At 48.3% G+C, this 22,451-nt stretch overlaps 1 protein-coding gene across 3 annotated transcripts in view; it reads right to left on the reverse strand.

Annotated features, from left to right (window-relative positions):
* Window positions 1–22,451, reverse strand: part of CPQ (carboxypeptidase Q) — a 407,631-nt gene that overhangs the window by 93,800 nt on the left and 291,380 nt on the right. For all 3 annotated transcript variants that reach the window (XM_072803825.1, XM_072803823.1, XM_072803821.1), the window contains exon 6: window positions 7,968–8,059. In XM_072803825.1, the coding sequence (XP_072659926.1) occupies window positions 7,968–8,059 (92 nt within the window). The remainder of the gene's footprint in view (window positions 1–7,967; window positions 8,060–22,451) is intronic.

Here is a 22,451-nt window from a genome sequence, read left to right on the forward strand (position 1 = left end):
AAAGGTGAGACTGCGAGATCGGAAAAGGCCTCGGAAGGGACGTTCCTCAACCTCTCCCCAACAGGGGTGCTCCACAGGCGTCGGCGGGTGGCCAGCGTCCCGAGTCCGACCTGCTGCCTAGCGCTGTTGTTTTCTCAGCGTCAGGTTTTATTGAAACGCAGCCGCGCTCGTTTGTCTGGTATCGTCCGTGACGGCTTTTGCACAACGACGTCATAGTCAAGTAGAAAGACCGTATGGCCCGAAAGCCTAAAATATTTACTGTTTGGACCTTTAAGGAAAAGCTTGCCAACCTTGGTCCAGAAGACGAAGGGAAGAAGACAGTCCCGGGCAAGTTAAAATAGTGCCGGTGATTCTAAAGTGATTTGCTGACTCCGTGACTTAGGACGTCCCCAGCGCACGGGATGGGGCCCTTTGGCTCCAGAGGCCCTGACCCACACGGGTCACTCGTGAGCCTGAAGCGTGACACTTCAGTTCAGATTTGTGCGCCCTGGTGTGCCAGGCTGATTTCCTTAGAAAGCTCATGCACCCACTACGCTGTGCGTCCTTCTGGGTCAGATCACGACCCGGTTGGCAACAGGGAGCGGCGCCGAGGCAGATACGCTTTGTGCCCAGCTGTCAAACAGTCTGGATGCAAACTGAGGTCCTCCTTCGTGCTCCCAGGAATGCAGAATAAGTGAGACACGACGGCAGCCGTGGTAAGTCACAATAGACCTCAGTGTCTGCCCACAACGTTCTCGGGACCAACCGTAGAAGTGTGGTTGCCGTATTTGGGTCAGCGATGGTAGCAAAGAGGTCGGGATAGGGATACTATTATCATTCGCACGTATAGAGCTACAGCCAACACCCAGCTGGACGTCACCGTGACCTGAAACCGTAAGGCGGTGTAGGATAAACAGCCCCGTGACTGCAGGCAAAGTCCTGCCATCCAATGAATATGGAGATACCATTCTAGTTGTCAGGGCCAGTCTTTCCACTTTGAACCATTCCCGTCCACCTACATGCAAAAAAAAGTAATAAAAACTAGCTACGAAGGAACCTATCTAGAGAGACCAAGGTAAGGGGTGACTCAAAGCCTACTCGTGTTCATTCACAAGGTGACACAGTGCAATTCCCCCATATCAAGGAATATGTGATGCGTCTGCCTAGGCTGACACGCATCGATACATAAACACCACACACAGAGAAGACGCTGGGGACTCACGGTCATAGCGGAATTCTTCATAGGCGCATGCAAACAAATATAAAAGCCCTTCCCCCTTACTAAACAAAAATTAATTCATGAATCCTAATAAGACCGCAGAGAGCTCCCAGGTGTGCTGCAGAAATCATGTGAATGTTGGAACTACGAGGGGCTCCGGCCCAACACCACGCTGAGATAAATGGCATTTAAACCGGTTTTGTGATGTGCTCGACCAACTGATGCAAACATCTAGGTGCGGAAAGAAAATCGTGGGGTGCGTAAGAGCCCAGCAGTAAGGATTGAGACAAGGGCCTCTGATTACACGTCTACGCTGCACGGGACATTAACGGTGGAAGAAAGGCCACGCTGGAGACGCGGTCCAGACACAATCACACTCAATGGGCATGTGAGGTGCATTATTTTTATGGCCAGAGCTGCAGATGAGCACAACACTGCCCCGTCTCTGGCAGCGGCACTGCCATCGCACTGTAGAGGGGCCCCGGGGCTGGTGAGGTGAAAACGCCTACGTAAACCCATTTGCGCGATACCATGAAGAAGCCCCACAAGCATTTCCACTATATCCCTTTATTTTCAAATGACACATGAGGGTTGGGAGGCTGGCAGGAGCTCCACTCCTAGAAAAAGCTACCATTTTTGTGTTTTTGCAGAAGAGGACATTTTGTTCCTAAGTATGACAACACGGGGATTCTGGGAAAATCTTATACACGTTCATTTCAACGTTTTCTGCTTTAGGGTTGGTGAAAGTTAGGGTAAACTGATGCATTTAGGATGATGATACATCTCATCCCTCATTTAATAAAACCTATTTAAAATATTGCCCTAATTAATGATTACCAGAACACAGCAGTGTTCACGATCCCTGTAATTCGATTGCCAGTAGTTTGTGCAATAAATCAGGAAAAGGTTAAAATATTTTTTTATGCCAGAATAGAACATATCAATCTATTTTATTTGATTACCTTGTGTAATGAGGCTTTTTCAAGGCTAGATTACCTTACTCATTATAATTATGACAGATATTTTTGCTTAAAATGGGGAAGATTAAAAAATGTCAGCAATCTGGCTGGAACTCTTCTAAGATTTTCTTTTTTTTCCTCCCTTGTACTTTTCAGGACATGAGAAATGACATTATGCTCTCCTCCCAAGAGCAGAGAAGAGAGGAACACGGTTCCCATGAAAAGCAGATTAGGCAAATGGCATCTGGACAACACGCATTTTATTCACTGATGTGAAAATCAAATGGAATCATCTATAATATTTTCTAGTTCCAAAGTTAAATTCCACTTTCATAAGTGAGCTCTTAAAGATTACTAGAGCACAATAACATCCTTCTGTAGGTGGAAGGATTCACTTCCTTCTCGGTGAACACAAGCTGAATGCAACCAGTAAAGAAGTTTGTATTTTTAACAAATAATTTCATCAATAAAGAATAACACAAAGCCATTCATATGCCATCTTTCTTCCCCTTTTTCTAGGATAACCTATTTTCTGGGCACAAGAGAAATCTCCCTCCCTAAACTTTTTAGGGATCATTCTCGGCTCAGGCCCCCCTTTGCTCCAGTTGAGTTCCAGCAGCCCCGCACCCCTGTGAAGTCCGTGCTCCTGGGAGCCGCTTCCGCTATGAGCACGGTGGCATTTCCACGTCCTGCTCTTCCGAGGGGAAAGTATGGTCACTCCAACCACTAACAGCCCCACAAAACTCACGCAGGATAAACAGGCCATGGGTCTCCTTTAAGTCACGGGCAAGGAGGCAGGAGAGAGAGAATGTGGGGCATGAGAAGGGGAGCGGGACTTGCCCTGGGACTCTTCAGCCGTACCTCGACAAACATAAAACTGTCACTCCCACAGGAAAGGCCAGGAATTAGAAGTCTAACAGTACAATGTACTGGGGAGGGTGGGGAGCAACGAGGGCTCTCGTGGGCTGCAGGCGGGAGCGTGGATGGAGAGGCCCAGCCCGACACACGCCCGGCCTGGAACACAGCAATTCCGCTCCTAGAGAAGAGACACGCCCATGACCACCAGCACAGGTGCACAGAAGTGCTGACGGGAGCCTTGTTCGTAATACCTACGACAAGAAACAACCCAAAGGGCCGTCGACAGGAGGATGAGCGGAGAAGTGGGGTCCAGGACACGACACAGAGCCCTCCGTGGTGGGCAGGGGCACGTCCCCACCCCAGCAGCACAGGGGGCTGCTATGCTGGCTGCTGGGCATGGGGAGCCAGACCCCATGGGGTGCTGGATGTGACCTCCTGAGTACGGAATCCGAGGACGTGACCCGTCTGTGGGGATGGACAGCAGCGCTCCTCGTGACCCCCGGCAGAGTCAGGGGCTGATCTGAAGGGGACATCCGCTGGGGTAACAGGAACGTTCTGCGTCTTGATCTGGGTGACGGTCACCCAGGGGTAGCATTTGGCAGATACGTTGAGCCGTAGGCTTGAGGCCTGTGCACTTCGTTACCAAATGCCAACTCTGCCCCATAACACACCGTGAGCACGAAACACGTGCTGCTGCCTAAGGTCAACTGCGTGAAGCACAAGCAATATACACATAAATCATTCTCAAATCCCTGTGCCAACATGAGGAAAGAAAGTGGGAAGAACTTTACATCTGGAAGAGAACATTCTACAAGTTTTCAAAATATGGAAGGTAGCCTTTTTTTAAAAATTTTTTTTAGTAAAAAAGAAAAATACCTATATGTCCCTTATAGGACTTTCTGCTCGGAACTGTTATGGGCACGCTGGATGAACCCGCAGGATTATTTCTATTCTAGATCCAAGATATAGTAAAAAAATTCATTTTCTGGTTGAATTATTTTACCTAGTTGCTGTCTCCAAAATGCTTATAGACCTCCGGGAGCCAGTCTGTTTTCCTGAAAAGGGTGTTCCAGACTTATTACAATAGAGTTGCATGCGAGTTTCAAAATCTATACAGAAACTGCAAACAGCATGACACATTTCACAACAATCCAGTAAGGCTAGTAACTATTATAATGATTTAGACAATCAACGTAATTATGAAGTAAAGTTTTAACTATGAACCTGAATAAAAATCTAAAAATTAGTTTGGCAAGAAGTTTCATCCTGATAAAGTTTACATCACTTTAATTTTTATTTTTCTATGAACCTATGAACAAAAGTGAATTGCAAATGAAGATGTATTTACTAAGAAAAGGATAGTCAATATTAATTTTGTTAGTTTTTACAAAGGATAGTTATTTTATTTATTTTATTTTATTTTATTTTATTTTATTTTATTATTTTATTTTATTTTATTTTATTTTATTTTATTTTATTTATTTTTTTAGGATAATTATTTTATAATTTATTCCCGCAAAAGTTTAGCTACATGTGTCCAGTTGAGTAGCCTTTATAGAGCTTTCACTGTTGAAAAGATCACGTGGAGAGGAAGAAGGGACATATTCAGAGTAACACGAAGAAGGCATAATTAACCTCTGCGTCTTGTTTTTATCCATAACTGGATGGTATGTAAGTAAAGCCAACTTCACTATTAAGAAATACCTAACAAAAATGCATAGAGCAAAGGATAGTACACGTACATTTATAGCATTATAGTCATATCTTCCTGAAGGATACGTAATTGGCTCAAATACTAATAACATTGTCATTTAGGTCACAAAAAATCATAAAGAAATTATGTGTAACAATGTGTAAATAACAACATGAAATTACTTTATGATTTTTACCGTGTAGATTAAGGGTCGCAGACATTTTTTTTGTAAAGGATCAGATGTTTAATAGTTTAGGCTTTGCAGGTGTGTCCGTGTCTGCCGCATAGTCCGCTATCGATGTAAGGAACATCTTTGGCCTGAGGTCTGTACATAAACAGGTGGCAGCTGGGTCTGGCCTGCGGGCCACAGGTTATTGGTCCCTTACTGACACAGGTTACTAATAACCATAACTGTACCATAAAAATGCTGGGGAAACTGTTACTTTTACAATCACCCAAGTAGGTCCTTCGCAAATCAAAGTCCCGTTCCTCCTGGACGCTGCCTACGCAGGGGCGCACTCAGGTCTCGGCCATCGCCAGTACAGAGGACGGTGGCCTTCCCGGTGTCCCTTCCTGACTACTCCTCTAACCCACATATTCCTCAAGGATCAGCTGCTGAGCCTTCCTCGTGACCAACATCTGCTAGCCGTCTCTCCCTTTTTTCAAAAAATATATTTTATTTATTTATTTGAGAGAGGGAGCGAATGAGTGGAGGGCAGGGGCGGGGGGAAAGGGGAAGCCGAGTGCCTGCCGAGCAAGAAGCCTGCCGTGGGCTCGATCCCAGGGCCCGCAGATTGCGACTTGCCCCAAGGGCAGGTGCTTCACTGACGGAGCCCCCGGGCCCCGTTTCCCCCTGGTCTTAGTCCTTTGCACCTCGTGCGCTGAGCCTTACGGCGCTCGGCACCCGTCGGCGACACAGGCCTCCGTCCCGGTGAGATGGTCGCGGCAGGTAGCGTGGAGCCGGCGTCTCCTGTTTGATCAACTGGATTTCTTCCGTGTGAGCTTAGTGGCAACATCCGGGCAGAAGGGGAGATGCTTCTGGCCAAAGACTCGACTTCTTTTGTTTTCTTTCTTCTGTTTCCTCCATTTCCCCCTCATGCTCCCTTTCCTCGCTCCCTCTCTCCTTCCTTCTCTCCTCTAGATCAGGAACTATGTCACATTCTTAGAAGGGTCCAGACAAGGTGTTGCACTTGTTTCAAGGACGGCAATAGGGCCGGAGGGTCAGAGACTGTTCTGTGGGGAAGCGGACCCCGCAGGGCTTGGCCACGTGGCGCTCTCACGGCCGGAGTCCCATCACGGGCTGCTGAGACGAAGAGTACCTGATAGAAAGGCCCGTGTTGCTTTCCATTCCCGAAAACGCACAGCCGACCCGCCACGCATACGCAGACTCTCGTGTGGAGGCAACGTGGACGTTGTCATGATAAGTCAGTTCTGTCGAGGGGGTTGCACACCCTCCGGGAAAAATGCGTGGATGTATTTCCCTGCCGGCCTCCTGAACACGTAGAATCAGTCCTTTCTGACTCGTGTATTTCAGTAGGCTACAGCGAAACTTGAAAACTTACAGAGGAATAAACTTTTTTTTTTTTTTTTCCCAGATCTAAGGAATTTCAGAGGTTGAGGAAAGGTCAAGCCGGATCCACTGCAGGTTAAATCCATTTTTTTTTTCTTGGAGTATATGACCGAGAATAAATATGCTTCAAACAGTTCTCAGGTATTCTCTAGTCCTTAGAGCCCGAGATGTATAGAATCTAAGAGCTCCTCCTTAAAAATACTTTGTCACTCTTTTTTGCCTCAGGATAAAGTGTGAACTTTTTTTTTTAAGACTTTATTTATTCACGAGAGACACACAGAGAGGCGGAGACACAGGTGGAGGGAGAAGCAGGCTCCATGCGGGGACCCCGACACGGGACGCGATCACCCCCTGACCGAGGGCAGCCGCTCCACCGCCGATACCCCCCCCCACTGGGGGCCCTACAGGGAGAACTCGTAAACCTGAAGCATATGCTGCTGTTCGGGCTCCGTCACTGCCGCCCCCCACAACCCCCGCGCCCCCCGCCCCACGCTCCTTGTCCCTGCGCTCTATGCACCTGTGCTCCGTGCCGTTCCATGCACCTGCGCTCTGTGCACCTGTGCTCCGTGCACCTGCGCTCCGTGCTGCTCCGTGCACCTGCTATCTGTGCACCTGCGCTCCGTGCACCTGCTCTCCATGCACCTGCGCTCCGTGCACCTGCGCTTCGTGCACCCACGCTCTGTGCACATATGCTCTGTGCACCTGCACTCCTTGTTCCTGCGCTCTGTGCCGCTTCGTGCACCTGCTGTCTGTTCACCTGCTCTCCGTGCACCTGTGCTGCGTGCACCTGCTCTCTGCACACCTGCTCTCCATGCACCTGCGCTCCATGCTCCTGTGCTCCGTGCCCCTGCTGTCTGTGCACCTGCGCTCTATGCACCCACTCTCTGTGCACCCACACTCCATGCACCTGCCCTCTGTGCATCTGCACTCCTTGTCCCTGCGCTCTGTGCCGCTCTGTGCACCTGCTATCTGTGCACCTGCTCTCCGTGCACCTGCTCTCCGTGCACCTGTGCTGCGTGCACCTGCTCTCCATGCACCCGCGCTCCATGCTCCTGCGCTCCGTGCCCCTGCTCTCCATGCACCTGCACTCTGTGCACCTGTGCTCCCTGCCTCTGCGCTCACCCGCAGGCTGCTGTGCCCTGTCGCCGCCTCTGCTCAGAGTGTCCCACGGCCCAGTGCCAGGTCCTGACCCTTAGCCACCTTTGCTTCCGTCCTCCCGTCTCTGCCTCGACGGCCCTGTTCCCACAGCCACGTTCCCCGGCCGGGCGGGACGAGCTCCCTGGCGCTGCTGTCACCACTTAATCGGGACACTGCATGCGAGGGCGGCGGTGGGTGTCCCATCTGCACCGCCGGCGCCCTAAGGTCAGGGTGCATCCAGAGCGGCAATGCCCGGCGGGGGTCCACCCCCAGGGAGGGCGCAGGATGATGTCGTCCCCAGGACATCTGGGCCCAGGTGCGGGCACCCTAAAGGGCTGAGCCCACAGCAGGGTCTCCCTCGGGGGCCGTGGCCATACTCAGCTCCCCCAGCCGCGGGCACAGGGGGTGCACAGACCCCGACTCCGAACCCTCCGACAGCACAGACCTCCCTGTGACCCCGCGACCTGGAGGGTGCAGGCTGCACTTCGGTTCCCTGTGACCCGGGAGGTCAGCGTCCCTACCTGGGGACCTGACCTGGCCCCGTGCCCCTACCTGGTGCAGCAGGTAGTACTGGAAGGCGCCGACCCCGCCTTGCTCCTCCGCAGTCCAGAGCACCAAACGCAGGGTTCTCTTGGGTCGCAGCCCTGGAACGATAATAGAGGCAGTGACCCTTCCGCGGATTGAAATTCCCTTCGCCCAGGTTGCTGACAGATGCACCTGGCAGGACGGAGGCACAGCGCGCCCCCCAGGGTCCCGGGCCCCACGCGGCCGGGCTGGAGGCAGGGGACGCTGTGCAGGGAGCGCGCCTAAGGCCGCCGAGCACCAAGCAGGGGCCCCGGCCCCACACGCGGTTCCCTCGCCACTGGGAAACACCAGGCTGTCCGGTAAGGCCCGTGGGAGCAAGGGACGCCGGCGACCTTTCAGTTACGTCATTACTCACAGCAGCCTGGTGACACTTGCATCGACTTGGGAGACACCGATGTGCATCCCGGAGTTGTTCAGGCCCTTGACAGACCTGGCACATCTAGGACCATCTCCCATCCAATGTCTGCCCAGTAAACGGTCACTACAAGAAGTCTGTTTCTCAAACTTCAAAAACAAACAAGCAGAAAGGAAACGGGAACACAATATGCCAAAAGTCTCGTATTTTGTGACCAAGAATCAAAACCGGTTCTGACTTGGACCTTGTAATGTCGTTTCGGAGAAATGACAATGGCAGAGAAACAAGAAGCCGGGCTTGGATCTTTTTAAGAGGGTCTCTCCTGTGCCGTCACCCCAGGGAGCCACGGGGAAGTGCTCGGAGCGCCTGCGAGACGGTCGTGCTTCGGGTCTCCAGCGTAACGAGCCGAGGGCTGCCGCCGGGCTCCCGGCCGTCGAGGGAACGGGCTGCTCACGTGCAGTGTGGACGCCGAATGCTGCTGGGGTCAGAGCTCGGCACCAAGGCCCCGCTCTCCCGAGCCCCGAGCTGCGGAGCTGAACGGGAGCGACATGCCCGCCGAACCGAGCCTGCTGGGGAGCCGCTCCATACGCGAGCACTTGAACGTGATTAAAGGAGCGCGGGCCTGGGGTGTGGGCTGACCCGGGTTCCCATTAAAGCCTGGGTGAGCGATTTCTACATCCAATTGCTCAGAAAACCCCACTGACGTGTGCTCTGAGGCCCCTCTGGAATCCGGCCTCTGCCCTGCGAGCCCTGTCTGGAGCCCGCCGTCTTCCCCGGGCTGCCGTCACCCCTGACTGCTCTCTCTGGGGCCGCCGGTCACCCTGGAGCCAGAGGACGCCCTGCTCAAAACCTCCAGCAGCCGAAGTGTAAGCTTCCAGAAGGCAGCGGTTTACGCGCTCGGGGTCACCGGGACGCCCTCGTCCCCAGGCCCAAGGCACAGATTAGGTGCCCGATAAACAGGTGCCGAGTGAAGAAATGAATCCAAAGCGTGTTGGGGTACAGTCCAACGGCCGCCACCACGTTCCCAGCCTCGACTCCAGGCCCCCAGCCAGCTCGCTCAGGCCAGCTGCGAGAGTCGAGGAGGGAAGGGGAGCTGGTGAGCCTGCGATCATGCGGCACTGGCCGTGCAGCCACCGGATCTGCTTGAAATTCAGCCTCTGTGGCTGAGAAGTGGAGAGAGGATCACCTGCCTGCTCCATGACTATTTTAAGGGGTCACTGTGAGGATTAAATGAGATGTGATCACATATGGAAGACGATCCTGAGCTTGGCACGTGCTAGACATTTAACAAACTACGAAACTCCGTAATGGATATCCAGGCACGGAGCACTCACTTTCACCCCCAGACACAAGGGGCGTCTAACCACCTATACGGGGAGTTCTTTCGTTGCCACTTAGGTGCTGCTGACGGAGAATCCTCGGGTCCCCACTGCCTGCACCAGAGTCCAACTAGCCGCTCACATTCAAAGCACGAACTCGAACTGTTGCAGGAAGAAGTCTACTCGGTATATCTAAAAATCACAGTCTTGCGTTGCTCTAAAATCGGCACTTAATGCCGATTTAAATCCAACGACATGTTGCTGGCAACATAGAAAAAATAAGAAAGGATAAAGAACTGCAAATGAAAATTCTGAACTTTTTTTAATCCACAGAAAGGAAAAAAAATACACTCCCTTTTCACATTATCTCTGCACTGGCAGCGAAACAATACCAAATTATTAAAATGACGGAATTCTCTCAGTAGGGATAAAGGCGCGGTTAGCACAGGTTAGAAAAAGAAGTATCAGTTTTCAAAAGCAAACGCCCTGACTCCCTGGAGATGTGGTGCTCCACCTGAAAATCATTATCGTCCAGGATGCGTCTCCCTCACGTTTCCAATCAGCCAGATGGCCAATGACGTTATGTTAAGATAATAAAGAAGTAATCAGCTTGAAATGAGGATTGCTGAGGCCTCCAAACAACAGCAGAGCCGTCGGCGCATAGCTGGCCCTGGAAAGACAAACGGAGCCTCCCGGGGGCCTTGAGAAGGGAGTCGGGCCCGTCCGCGGGGAGCACCAGTGCCCGCCGCACACGCAGGGTGAAGGGCCGGACGGGAGGTCGGAGGCAGCGGCAGGGCAGGTGCCTGGCCCGTCTCCAAACTCTCCACTCTGACGTGCTGGGTGTCTCGACGCCCAAGACAAACGCACGGGACTTTATTCAATGACTATCCCTCATCCTTGGGTGGGGTTCGGGGCCCCCGAGGCACCCGAGTCTGCGGATGGGCAGCGCGGGGCCCCGGAAGATGCAGGCCGAGATTCTGGGAAAGTACTGGTTGGCTCCTGGCTCTGCGATTCCGGCTGGATCCCGAATCTCCCTGGGCCTCGGTGTCTTCATCTATACAAGAAGGAAAATGCTCATTGCCTCAGGGATTGTTAAGAAAATTAAATGAGACGAGGCAAATGTCTATCAAGCACAGTCCTGGCACATAGTAGGCTTTCCAGAATTGTTGGTTAGCTTCTTTCTATATCATCCCATACAGCTCCTTAGTCTGTGCGGGTCACCACCCGGGAGAGCCTGTGGGAAAGCCAGGAAAGACGCGGAGTCCTCATACTCCTCCTTAGGAACCCGGGAATATCTGTTTATGCAGAGGGAGTAGTCAGCCCAGGGAAAAGTCCAAGTGTCCTCTAACTTTGCAGAAAAACGCATACCGCCTCTTTCAGTGCAGAGTGCTTCCTCGTCCTAACGTAGAGCAAACCCAAATCCAAGTAAACCGAAATGAGTTCCTCACTTCCTAAAAAGTGAAGGCCAATCAAAATGGCGAGTTTCTGAATAAAGTCAAAGAGCTGGGTAGATCTGAAAACTCAATAGAGCTGATACAAGAATATCTATTATTTGTCATTTTAAGTGATGTAATTTATTGTGTATCTCCAATTCAAACTAGATTTAAAAGCTAAGAAAGAATTCTAAGTACATAAAATGGCAACAAAAATAATAAAGAAAAATCACCAATAGCAAAACAACACAGTGATAGGAGGTCAAATGTAGGGATTTCATTTCGTGGTAGAACCGGGGTAGATGAACAGCTCGGTAGTCATCCTGACTCCCAGCCCTGGCCCTGGCCGGGGCCATGCAGCACCAGCGCCCGCAAACACGGGCAAGAAACTCTTAGAAATGGAGGTGAGTGGGAGGACTCTGGTCTTAGCTGCCCGGGAGTCAGGTGTCATTGAAGTGTTGTCAGAAAACAGGCAATTAGGTCCCCTGTGGACGTACAGAAACTTCTCAGAGCTCTGTCGACCTCCTGGAATTTCTATTAAGAGCTCCAGAAAGTGCAGCGCACATTTTACAGCATCTGGTGCCCCTCTTAAAAAATAAATAAATAAATAAATAAATAAATAAATAAATAAATAAATAAAATAAAAATAAATAAATAAAATAAACATAATATGTCAGGATTTTGTCTTGTTTGTGAACCAGGATCTACATGGATTTCACTTCCATTTTACTGAGGAAAGTAATAACGCTAATGGGAAAACAGTACATAGGAGAAAAGGTCAAAACAATCTGGTTGGACTTTATTTTTCATTATTATCAAACTCAGAGATGAGAAGGCCGAGAGGTGACTTTCATTAAACTGATAAACTGAAAAGGTCAGTTGACTGTCCTTTACTTGCACTGAGGGGACAAAGCAAAATACACTCACATTAACCCGGCCCCGTACGTAGCTTTCCCAAATCATGAATTCTAAAGAACGCTATTTGTCAACGATGTGTATTGACCACAGGCTCATTTGCTGCTCAGTTTCAGTCCCTCCAGCACTACGTGCGCGTCTTGTTCTCCCTTCTGTGACCTAACTTTGCAGGGAAAACACGACTTTCCCTTAAAGTAGATACTGATTACTTCTTTTCCATATAAATGCACTAGTTCAGAAATACACTTGTTTCCCAGCTCTCTTTTATCGATAGTTCAGAAGACTGCCTATACTTAGGGATTTCTGTTCCTGCAATAAACCTAATCATAAATAAATCTTAAAAATAAACCTAATCAATGTCATCTCTGAGTATAGGATAAATAATTACACGCTGAATAAGAAGAGGCAGTAAGTGAGCATAGCGGCTAAACACATGGATCTGGGGGTCAAGACCTAGTTCTGCAAGTTATGTAATTTGTCATATGGTATATAAGTACATCATCACTGTTTTCTTCCTTTTTTTAAAAAAAATAGGAGGCATGGTTGGCCACATTAATTATTTTAGTGAAATAAATGGTAATACTTCTCTTTATAATAAGGCAGGAATGGAAAATCACTTTGAAGATCTTTTGCTTTTGGAAAAATCACTTGGTATCTTAGTTATGTAAATATAAAGCAATTAGGTGCTTTTGGGGGTTATTGGGACAGGGCAATAAATTGGGTTTAAAAAAATTTATTTAAATTCAAATTCATTAACATACACTGTGTTATTAGTTTCAAAGGTAGAATTTAGTGATTCATCACTTGCATGCAACACGCAGTGCTCATTATTTCAAGTGCCCTCCTTGATGCCCATCACCCAATTACCCACCCCCCATTTACAGGTGCGCCAAAAATCATAAGATACCTGGGAACAAACCTAACCAAAGAGGTAAAGGATCTGTACTCTGAAAGCTATAGAACTTCTTATGAATTTCTTACGAAAAAATTGAGGAAGACACAAAGAAAGAGAAAAACATTCCATGCTCAAGGACTGGAGGAGCAAATATTGTTAAAATGCTTATGCTACCCAAAGCAGTCCACACGTTCGATGCAGTCCCTATCAAAATAACACCAGCATTTTTCACAGAGCGGGAACAACCAATCCTAACATTTGTATGGAACCAGAAAAAGACCACAGACAGCCCCAGTACTGTTGAAAAAGAAAACCAAAGCTGAAGGCATCACCAGGCCCGACTTCAAGCTCTATTACAAAGCTGTGGTCACCAAGACAGTGTGGTCCTGGCACAAAGACGGGCACATAGGTCAATGAACAGAACGGAGAACCCAGAAACGGAGCCTCAACTCTACTGGTCACCTCATCTTCAACAAAGCAGGAAAGAATATTCCATGGAAAAGACGGTCTCTTCAACAAACGGTGCTGGGGAAATCGGACAGCTACGTGCAGAGGAATGAAACGGGACCATTTCCTTACTTGATACACAAAAATAGACTCGAAATGGATGAAAGACCTAAATGTGAGGCGGGAATCCATCAAAATCCTAGAGGCGAACACAAGAAGAAGGAACCTCTTTGGCCTTGGCCGGAGCAACGTCTGGCGAGACACGTCCCAAAGGCACAGGAAACAAAAGCGAAAATGAGCCGTCGGGCCCCCGGCAAGAATAAACGCTTCTGCACAGCAAGGGAAACAGTCAGTAGGACTAAAGGGCAACCCACGCGACGGGAGGCGGCGGTTGCAAATGGCATAGCAGATAAAGGGCTGGCATCGAGATCTGTAAGAAACTTCTCAAACTCAACATCCAGGAACTGAGTTGGTTTTCATTCTGTCTCTCTCTCTCTCATAAGCTGCTGCCTCTGCGTCATCGGGAGGAGCAGCCTGGACGCCGGGCAGGAGGCAGATCAGTGCATAGAAGGAGCCCAGGTCTTCCAGGAGGAAAGCCCGGCGGCCTCACCCCTGCCTCCGTGGATTGGGGGCGGGGGATGGAGGCCTGTTGGGTCAGGGTGACAATGACTAGGGTCCTGGACAGAGAAAGTCCTGGAAACAACTGAAATAAGGTGGCCCTGATGCAGGGAGGCGTCCGGGCTGTTGGCAGGGCTCCACACAGTCACCCAAGGTTTAGGGGAAGAGCTAACTTCGGCCCAGCACGCGGCAGCTCTGGAAGCTCCTCCAGTGCCAGCTACCCCGGCACAGAGACCATGATTTAGGGAAGAAGAGGTGAGGCTGGGAATGTAAGCGAAGAGAATTGTCCTGGTGCCCCCCAAACCCGCACTGTGTGCCTCAGGAGCACAGCACCGTGCGGCGGCCAGACGGGGGCTGTCCCAGGGGGTCCAGCGACAGGTTTCTGCAGGACCGACGACCTACTCGGCCTGGGAACAGGCCCAGGACCCCTGGGCAAAGTGGAAGCAGAGGGGCAGGCGGGGGGGGGGGCACCCCAAGACGGGGTAGCGGGCTTCCTGCTAATAAGGACTTCGGAGGCTTGAAGGATTAACTGGAGATTAAAGAGACACGATCGTATGTTCCACCTACGTGGGTGGCGCAGGTCGTAACCGCGATACTTTCCATAGTTCCAAGAGTCCCGCCTCGTTATGATGACTAGGATTCCATCGGGCGGGAAAACCGCAGTCAGCCACTGCTGACGCGGCGACACTGTGGCCACCAGCTGCGAAGGCCATGTCTGGCCCTACCCGGGTTCCCACTCTCCTCCGCCGCTCTGCCTCGCAGTCCAAGCCCCAGTGGCGTCACGTTTTCTGCCTATCGCTGAGCGTGCCAGGCTATCTCAGGTTTTGCGTCCTTTGTATATACATCCTCTTCCTCTACTTCACTTTTTCCGCCTGGCAAACTCCTATTCAGCCCACAAAGCCCATGTGTGTTATTACTCTCCCTGGGAGAGCTCCCCTAACTCTGGGGCCAGGTCGCTGCTCCTTCCTCAGTGCTCCCCTAGAACATCATACGTCTCTCTCTTTTCATTTCAACCACGCTTCAGTGCTGATCTCCCCACAGACCATTAATTTCCTGAGACTTACTCGTTTCTCCTTTTCATCATCCTGGCCCAGGACCTGACATTTAATAAGCGCTGAAGAAATGTTTATTGACTGACTGAAGGACCGACTGACTGAAGGAATGAAAGCCGACATACATCTATGTGCATATGAATAGAAGCCACTGCCTTCTCATTTAATCTAAAGCATATTGGTGCCTCCTGACCTCAGGAAGTTGGTAAGATAGGCATTTTTTATTATTTATTTTATTATTTATTTTATTTTATTTTATTTTATTTTATTTGGTGAAACCGAAGCCCAAATAACATAGGTAAAACCACCCCCGTAGCTTAGAGAATTAGATGAGCTTCCACATCAACATTTGCTTCAGCTGCTATTACATTTTTGCAGCACAGATGGGTCTGCTCAAAATTTAGTACAACAGCTTTTGTTTTTTTGTTTTTTTTTTAAAGATTTTATTTATTCATGAGAGACACAGAAAGAGGCAGAGACCCAGGCAGAGGGAGAAGCAGGCTCCATGCAGGGAGCCCGATGTGGGACTTGATCCTGGGACTCCAGGATCACGCCCTGGGCCGAAGGCAGGTGCTCAACTGCTGAGCCACCCGGGGATCCCAGCTTTTGTTGATTAAGACATTAAATAAACATATCATGGTCAACAGAGATCTTCCCATCAGCTCACTGTACTAAACTATAGGTATGTGTATTTTGAACGCCAACAACTCTCCTTAATTTTTTACTTAGGCATTTTTTTCTGGTTATAAAAAACAATATATATTCTTTTTAAATCTGAAAACCGGGGCACCTGGGTGGCTCCATTGGTTCAGTGTCTGCCTTCGGCTCAGGTCACGATCTCAGGGTCCTGAGATCGAGGTTCATGTTGGGCATCACACTCAGCGGGAAGCCTGTGTCGCCCTCTCCCCCTACACCTCTCCCTGCTTGTACTCTCTCTCTTTTCCTCCCTCTTTTTTTAAAAAAAATTTTAATTTATTTATGATAGTCACAGAGAGAGATAGAGAGAGGCAGAGACACAGGCAGAGGGAGAAGCAGGCTCCATGCACCGGGAGCCCGATGTGGGATTCGATCCTGGGTCTCCAGGCTCGCGCCCTGGGCCAAAGGCAGGCGCTAAACCGCTGTGCCATCCAGGGATCCCCTCTTTTCCTCCTTCTTAAGTAAATAAATAAAATCTTTAAGAAAAAAATCCTAAAAAGTAAGGAAAACAATAAAAAAATGGAAAGAAAAACAACCTCAAGGCATGTTGCTCTACTTGTAAATTTTGTTTGTAAGTATGTAAATACACACATATGATAGTGATATTTTATATACAGTTTTATGCTATTTTTTTCCACTCAAAATCATGGCATCCATGGCCTTATCTACTACGATTAATAATCTTCAAGAAAATGATTCTTAATCGTTTCAGCTCCTGTCTTATTATTGGACATTTAAGGTTTTTATCCTTAGAACAAGTTCTTAAAAGAAGAAATATTGAATCTAAAGACTATACACATTTTTAAGGCTCTTGAAACATGTCACTAATGTCCTAAAGACATGTTACCAATTTATATTCCCACCAGCAGTTATGTAAGACTCTTCACTTGCGCTAAATGTGGAATTTTATCCCTATCTCCTTTGTTTTGATAGGCGTCAATATGTTGTTTCTACTTTTCAATACTACATTCTACTCATTTTCAGCCAAAATGATCACACACACACACACACACACACACACATACACTCAATCTGTAGTGTTTTCTAACTTAATTGAGACAAATGTTAAGTTTATTTCTGACGCCTGGCTGGAGTTAAAATATGTGAATTTCTTTCTCTTATTTAAATTGTCTGATAGTGGGGCTTTTTCATCAGTGTATTTCCAAGATGACGTTAGTATCCTGTAGGGATCCTAAGTCTGATGTAGTTGGCACCTTTAAACGTACTATTTCTTTTCCCCCATCATTATTTAGAGTGTTTTTATCTGCAAGGAGAAATTGAGAAGCCTGGTTAATGATAGATTTGAACTCTTGAATCACATTTCCGTTAAGAGTCCCACCTCGCAAACATCCAATGGGGAAGATTCAAACGCATAGCACTATATCTAAGAAAATGATGGCAAATCAAGTGCAAGTACCAAGACTTCTCTTACAAAATCACACTCACCAGAAGGATTCTTGACATTTTATTTCTTATGAAGATGGCACCGTGCGAGAAGAACGAACGTGTTTATACCTGAACCAGGGATTACGAGGCGGTAATACATCTCCAACACGTGACTGAGATGACGAGATTCCTGGGATCTCCGTTCAATACCAAATAGCAGACATGAAGCATAGGCTGCTTATCACGCAGAGGCCCTCATTAGGGGAGCCCTCTTTCGAGCGCTCCTTTCTAGGGTTAGGGCAGACGGGATTCTATCTTCATTTTTCAAGATGTTCTTTGAGTATAAAATCAGTTATGAGATCACCTACACTTGTTTTAGGGACCACTAATTAACCATAATTTTTATTCTTGATTTAAGTTTGGGTTTTCAGGCCATAACGCATTTGATAGTATCAATACATTTCTTAAAAAGTAAATAAATAAATAAATAAATTATTTATTATGCAATAAATAAATAATTTATTATGCAATAAATAAATAAATTATTTATTTATTTTTTGCATTTTTCAAAATGAACAATATATATTTCTTTGACCTGTTTATAAGCCATTAATCATCTGCTTTTTGACACATATTTCCTTTCTATTTTTTATTTTTTAAAAATTTTATTTATTTTTTTAAATTTATTTTTTATTGGTGCTCAATTCGCCAACATATAGCATAACACCCAGTGCTCATCCCATCAAGTGCCCACCTCAGTCACCCCCCAACCCCCCGCCCTCCTCCCCTTCCACCACCCCTAGTTCGTCTCCCAGAGTTAGGAGTCTCTCATGTTCTGTCTCCCTTTCTGATATTTCCCACTCATTTTCTCTCCTTTCCCCTTTATTCCCTTTCACTATTTTTTATATTCCCCAAATGAATGAGACCACATAATGTTTGTCCTTCTCCGATTGACTTATTTCACTCAGCATCAAACCCTCCAGGTCCCTCCACGTCAATACATTTTTTGAAATCAGTTTTGAGCCACAACCAAACCCTCGTCTTCTTGCGTGCTACTCCATTCTTGGCTCCCGAGGTGATCTCGGCCAACGTTTCTGCTGAAGGATAATCTCACCACCGGACAACAAGACCATCAAAATGCCCTCCCCCCCTTTCCTTCCGACTGCACTGTGGCGACCACACTTTGAGCCCTTGCATCACTGCAGTCACCAACTGTTTCCCCCGATTCCCTCTGTACCCTGCCGCCGGATTCATCTTTCTACAATACTGCTTTGAACGCGTCCCTGGCTGTGTGACAATCTTGAATCACTCCCGACCACCTACGGCGGCAGCCCGCCTCCACACTGGTTTTGAACATGCATCTCTATCAGTCATACAATTTCGAGCACGCACCGACACGTACGTGTACATACGGCCATACACTTACTATGCTAGTGAATGGTCTTTCTTTTTCTTTTGAAGATGAAGAACAAATGCCTTCCTGTACCCAGATGGCGAGCCCATGTCGCGCCCGGCGTCAGAGGCCACCGGCCCCAACCTGGAGCCCAGCGGCATTAGCAGGCACCTGAGGCTTTGTACAGGCCGGTTCCAATCTGCCCTCCAGACGCTCCTCCAACGAGTCCCCTTCCCAAAGCCTACATTTCAGGTAAATTGGTCCCTTCATTTTCTTCCCGTCTCTGTACTTGCGCTCCTACCCTTTATCCTACCCCGCTTGCCCTTCCTTCATCTCTTGACTTACCTATATCCTCAACAGCTTTTAAGACCACGCTCAAATTCCTCCTGTTCCATCTCTCCTTCCTCGGAACCTCAAAACTGTTATTTCTCGTTCCACCCTCTTGGCAACTAATCACGATCAATGTGCTTTCTGCTTTGGGTCTGCACACGGAGCTCCTGGTCGATCCAAGGGCTCCGTACGCACTTGTTGATGAACGGGTTAGCTCGCCTAATGGAAACTGTTGTACGCTGCAGCAAGACAGACACAGATTAGATCTATAACGAGAACTTTTGGACAGAGGATATTTTTAAACATTAAATCGGTTAACGGTTACATCAGCCTAAGGGAAACTAGAGGCTGGAAATAAGGTTGAGCTTGGGCAGGTGCGGGGCACGGAAGGAGGCTGGAATCTTTGCATCTCTCTTAGAGCTAGAATATTCTAATCGATGCCCCTGCAGACACGGAGCCCATCACAGGGACACGGGACTGGCATTTTTCTCAGGAGAAGTGTTTGGCCTTCCGGGAGACGTGCTGTTTATTTCAAACATTTTCATTCCTCACTTACGGAGAGTGTGAGACACATTTGTATTCTCCAGATAAAACTCAGAGCCAACGCAGGGGTGTTTACATGAAATTTCAATGATTCAAAATTTATGAACCTTACACTACCAAGGTAATGGATTATTTGACCTTATGGAGCTTTTGCTTTTCCAGGTCGTTGTGTCACATCGTATGTATAAAAGCTGTTGGCGTAAGAAAGAAATTTTATATAGAGTCTGTTAAAAGTATTTATAGGAGCTTGTCAAGATTTACTTCAAACCTCAGGGGATTGTCATCCGAGAAAGGCTCCCTGGGTCTATCTGCTGGCCTCCTCGGGCTGAGCTTACGGGGTGTGTTCGGTGACTGAGAACACTCTGCTTCTGAAATGAAACCAAACCCATGCGCTTATGAGCTTAGTGTGGGAAGGAATGTGATGCCTCCATTCCCGGAACTTTTCCCAGGACCCCTGTCCTCAAACCTTAAAACCAAACTACTAGATCTTTTTTTTTTTTTTTTTTAACACTGTGTAGACACCAACACTTGAAAGAACATTATTTCTTGTGATGTTCCAACTTATTTAATTTCCACATTTAACATTTATTAAGACATTTATTAAGACATATCACTAAGACGTCCATCTCACGAGACACATGCATTTAAGAATTCGACTCCCATAAAAGAAGCAACTACAATTCTGTCACGGGGGAAGTGAATATACAAATCGGCAAATACGTGGACTAACTGTGCAGAAATCAAAAAGATTAAATGGGATAATCAAAGCTACTCGAAATATCAGACTCATTCATCCAACAAGTCTCTCTCTGCTCCAGGAACTGAGAGATTCAGGGCTGAGGAGACCAATCATGCTCCTCGGACTCGCGGAGCTTACAGGCCTGAGGACAAAGACGGTAAGAAACCCCGATGTCGTTCTTGTCACTACTGCCATCGCCGTCATCATTGCTGTAGGCACTGGGAATTCATCTAAAATACTCATCTTTTAAAAATGAAGTTATCAAAAAAATAAAAAATTAAAAAAAAATAAAAATGAAGTTATCCTTGCTCTGGATGGAGAATCTGAGAGAGGGGAGAGAGAAAGAGAGGAACCAGAGCTGGGTTCAGAAGTAGAGCTGAGAGTAGGGCAGCAAGGTCACGAGAGCCTAGGTGAGGGCAGTCGCTCGGCGGCACAGCATTGACGCGTCACCTGTGGGATCTGAGGGGTGGCCGACACCGGTGCAAGCTGGGGAGGGTGGCCCGGGCTCACCGCACTGCACCAGACGCTGTGCCAAGATCTTTCCAGATAATATTTCATGTAACTTTAGAAACACTCCCCCCTTTAATTCTGCAAAGCAACTAATACTGCCTTCGCCTGTTACACACAAAGAAGCTTAATTCCAACGCCTGAAATTAATTCACGTGCCCCCAAATGACAGAACCAACTGGTAAATGACGGAGCTGGGATGCTGAGGGCCCAACCCATGCTTTCAACCACTTCGGGCTTCCGCTTTCCCAGGCACTGACCTGCAGGGGAAGATCTCACCAGTCCTGTGCCCTCTCCCACCTTTTTTTTTTTTTTAAGGTGAAACTCTCACATTGGAGAATATAATCTAACAAAGCTCCTGTGTCTCTTCCTATTACTCAAAGGCCCATCTCAGCACCTTCCACTTCCATCTCAAACTGTCCAATACGGAAGAGGCAAAATGGCAGCGATTCGGCCTATAGACCGTGTGGTCAGTAGGGTTAGGACTGAGGCCACTGCCAGGAAGGACACTTTCTAGGTTGATGGAGATAAGCAATCGGATCCTAAGACATTCAAAAGCTGAATAACACTGGAATTTCAGCCTTACAGCAGCAGGAATGAGAAATGTCTTCAACCGCTGGGTCTGAAAATCATCACGAGCTTGAAACAAATAGGAAACAGAGACGGAGAATGACTTATTTCCCGTGTAGGTCGCTGAAGACTCACTTGCATTTTTTGGAAGCTGAGCTCCAGAAGTAATTAAACCGAATCTAAAAATCTATAAGCCTAGCATCCATTTGGGCAAACCAACAAAATCCATTTTGTGCACACAAAAGTCACAGGGATTCTCAAGAACCAGGAAAATATTATTGTCAAGATGACTGTGGAAAAGCATGTAAACATTTTAGTTTTTGTGTCAACAGTTAAGTCCTTTCACAAAACACAACTTCCAAGGACATTGCATGGGTTTTAAGTTCTCCTGTGAAAAAATGATTTTTTTTTTTTAAGCATCCAGTTTCACTGTTCTCCACAGAGGGAGATTATTCCAGAGGAAGAATCGTAATTGGATTTAGGAACAGATCTGGGGGGCCGCGGGGGGCAGGAGGTACTGGGCGCTTACCATGATGCCGGACCCTGTGCTACGTTCTCTCCAGACATTATTCACTTAATTTGCATGACGATCCCATGATCCCTGGAGCATTAAATGCCTGGGAGTGTCATCCCCGAGGTACAGACAAGGAAACAAAGACTAAAAGGACGTGAGTGATTTGCACGACATCTGAGGACGAATCTGGATGTCCCTTTCCCCCGGTGTCCGCGCCTCTCCCCTAGACCGCCCCGACTCGGCCGTATGCTGAGATGTGCTCCGACCTGCGGAAGACGAGAATGATCAGGCAAACGCTAAGGGCAGAGCCACTCCAATGACGTGAGTTGGTTTCTGATGGATGTTTCGCCGGGTCAGCCCTGTCCTGAGTCACTAGTGTTAAGTCACGACTCGCGACCACAGAGGACGGGGCTTGTCAAGCCTTCCTGTTCACGTCCACGTGGGCCCCGCTGTCTGACCCTCCTCAGATTCATACAGTAGGACAGGAAGAGGCCAACGACAATAACTTGGGCAAGTATAATCCCAGACGGTAACAGGTCGCATGACGGTGGCCTCTCAGAGCACATCGTTGCCGATGCCCCCGCTCCCAGGATGACGTGCGACGACAAGGTGCCCACTGGCAGGTGCCTACTGGCAGGCACGGGAGGCGGGACGGCGCCCGGCGACTGGTGGTCTCCCCACGGGACCCGGGAGGAGGGTCGTCGGCGCGGGGCTGTGGCTGGCGATGGGCGACACAAAC

Source organism: Canis lupus, chromosome 28 (assembly GCF_048164855.1).
Source record: "Canis lupus baileyi chromosome 28, mCanLup2.hap1, whole genome shotgun sequence".
In the NCBI taxonomy this organism is placed as follows: Eukaryota; Metazoa; Chordata; class Mammalia; order Carnivora; family Canidae; genus Canis; species Canis lupus.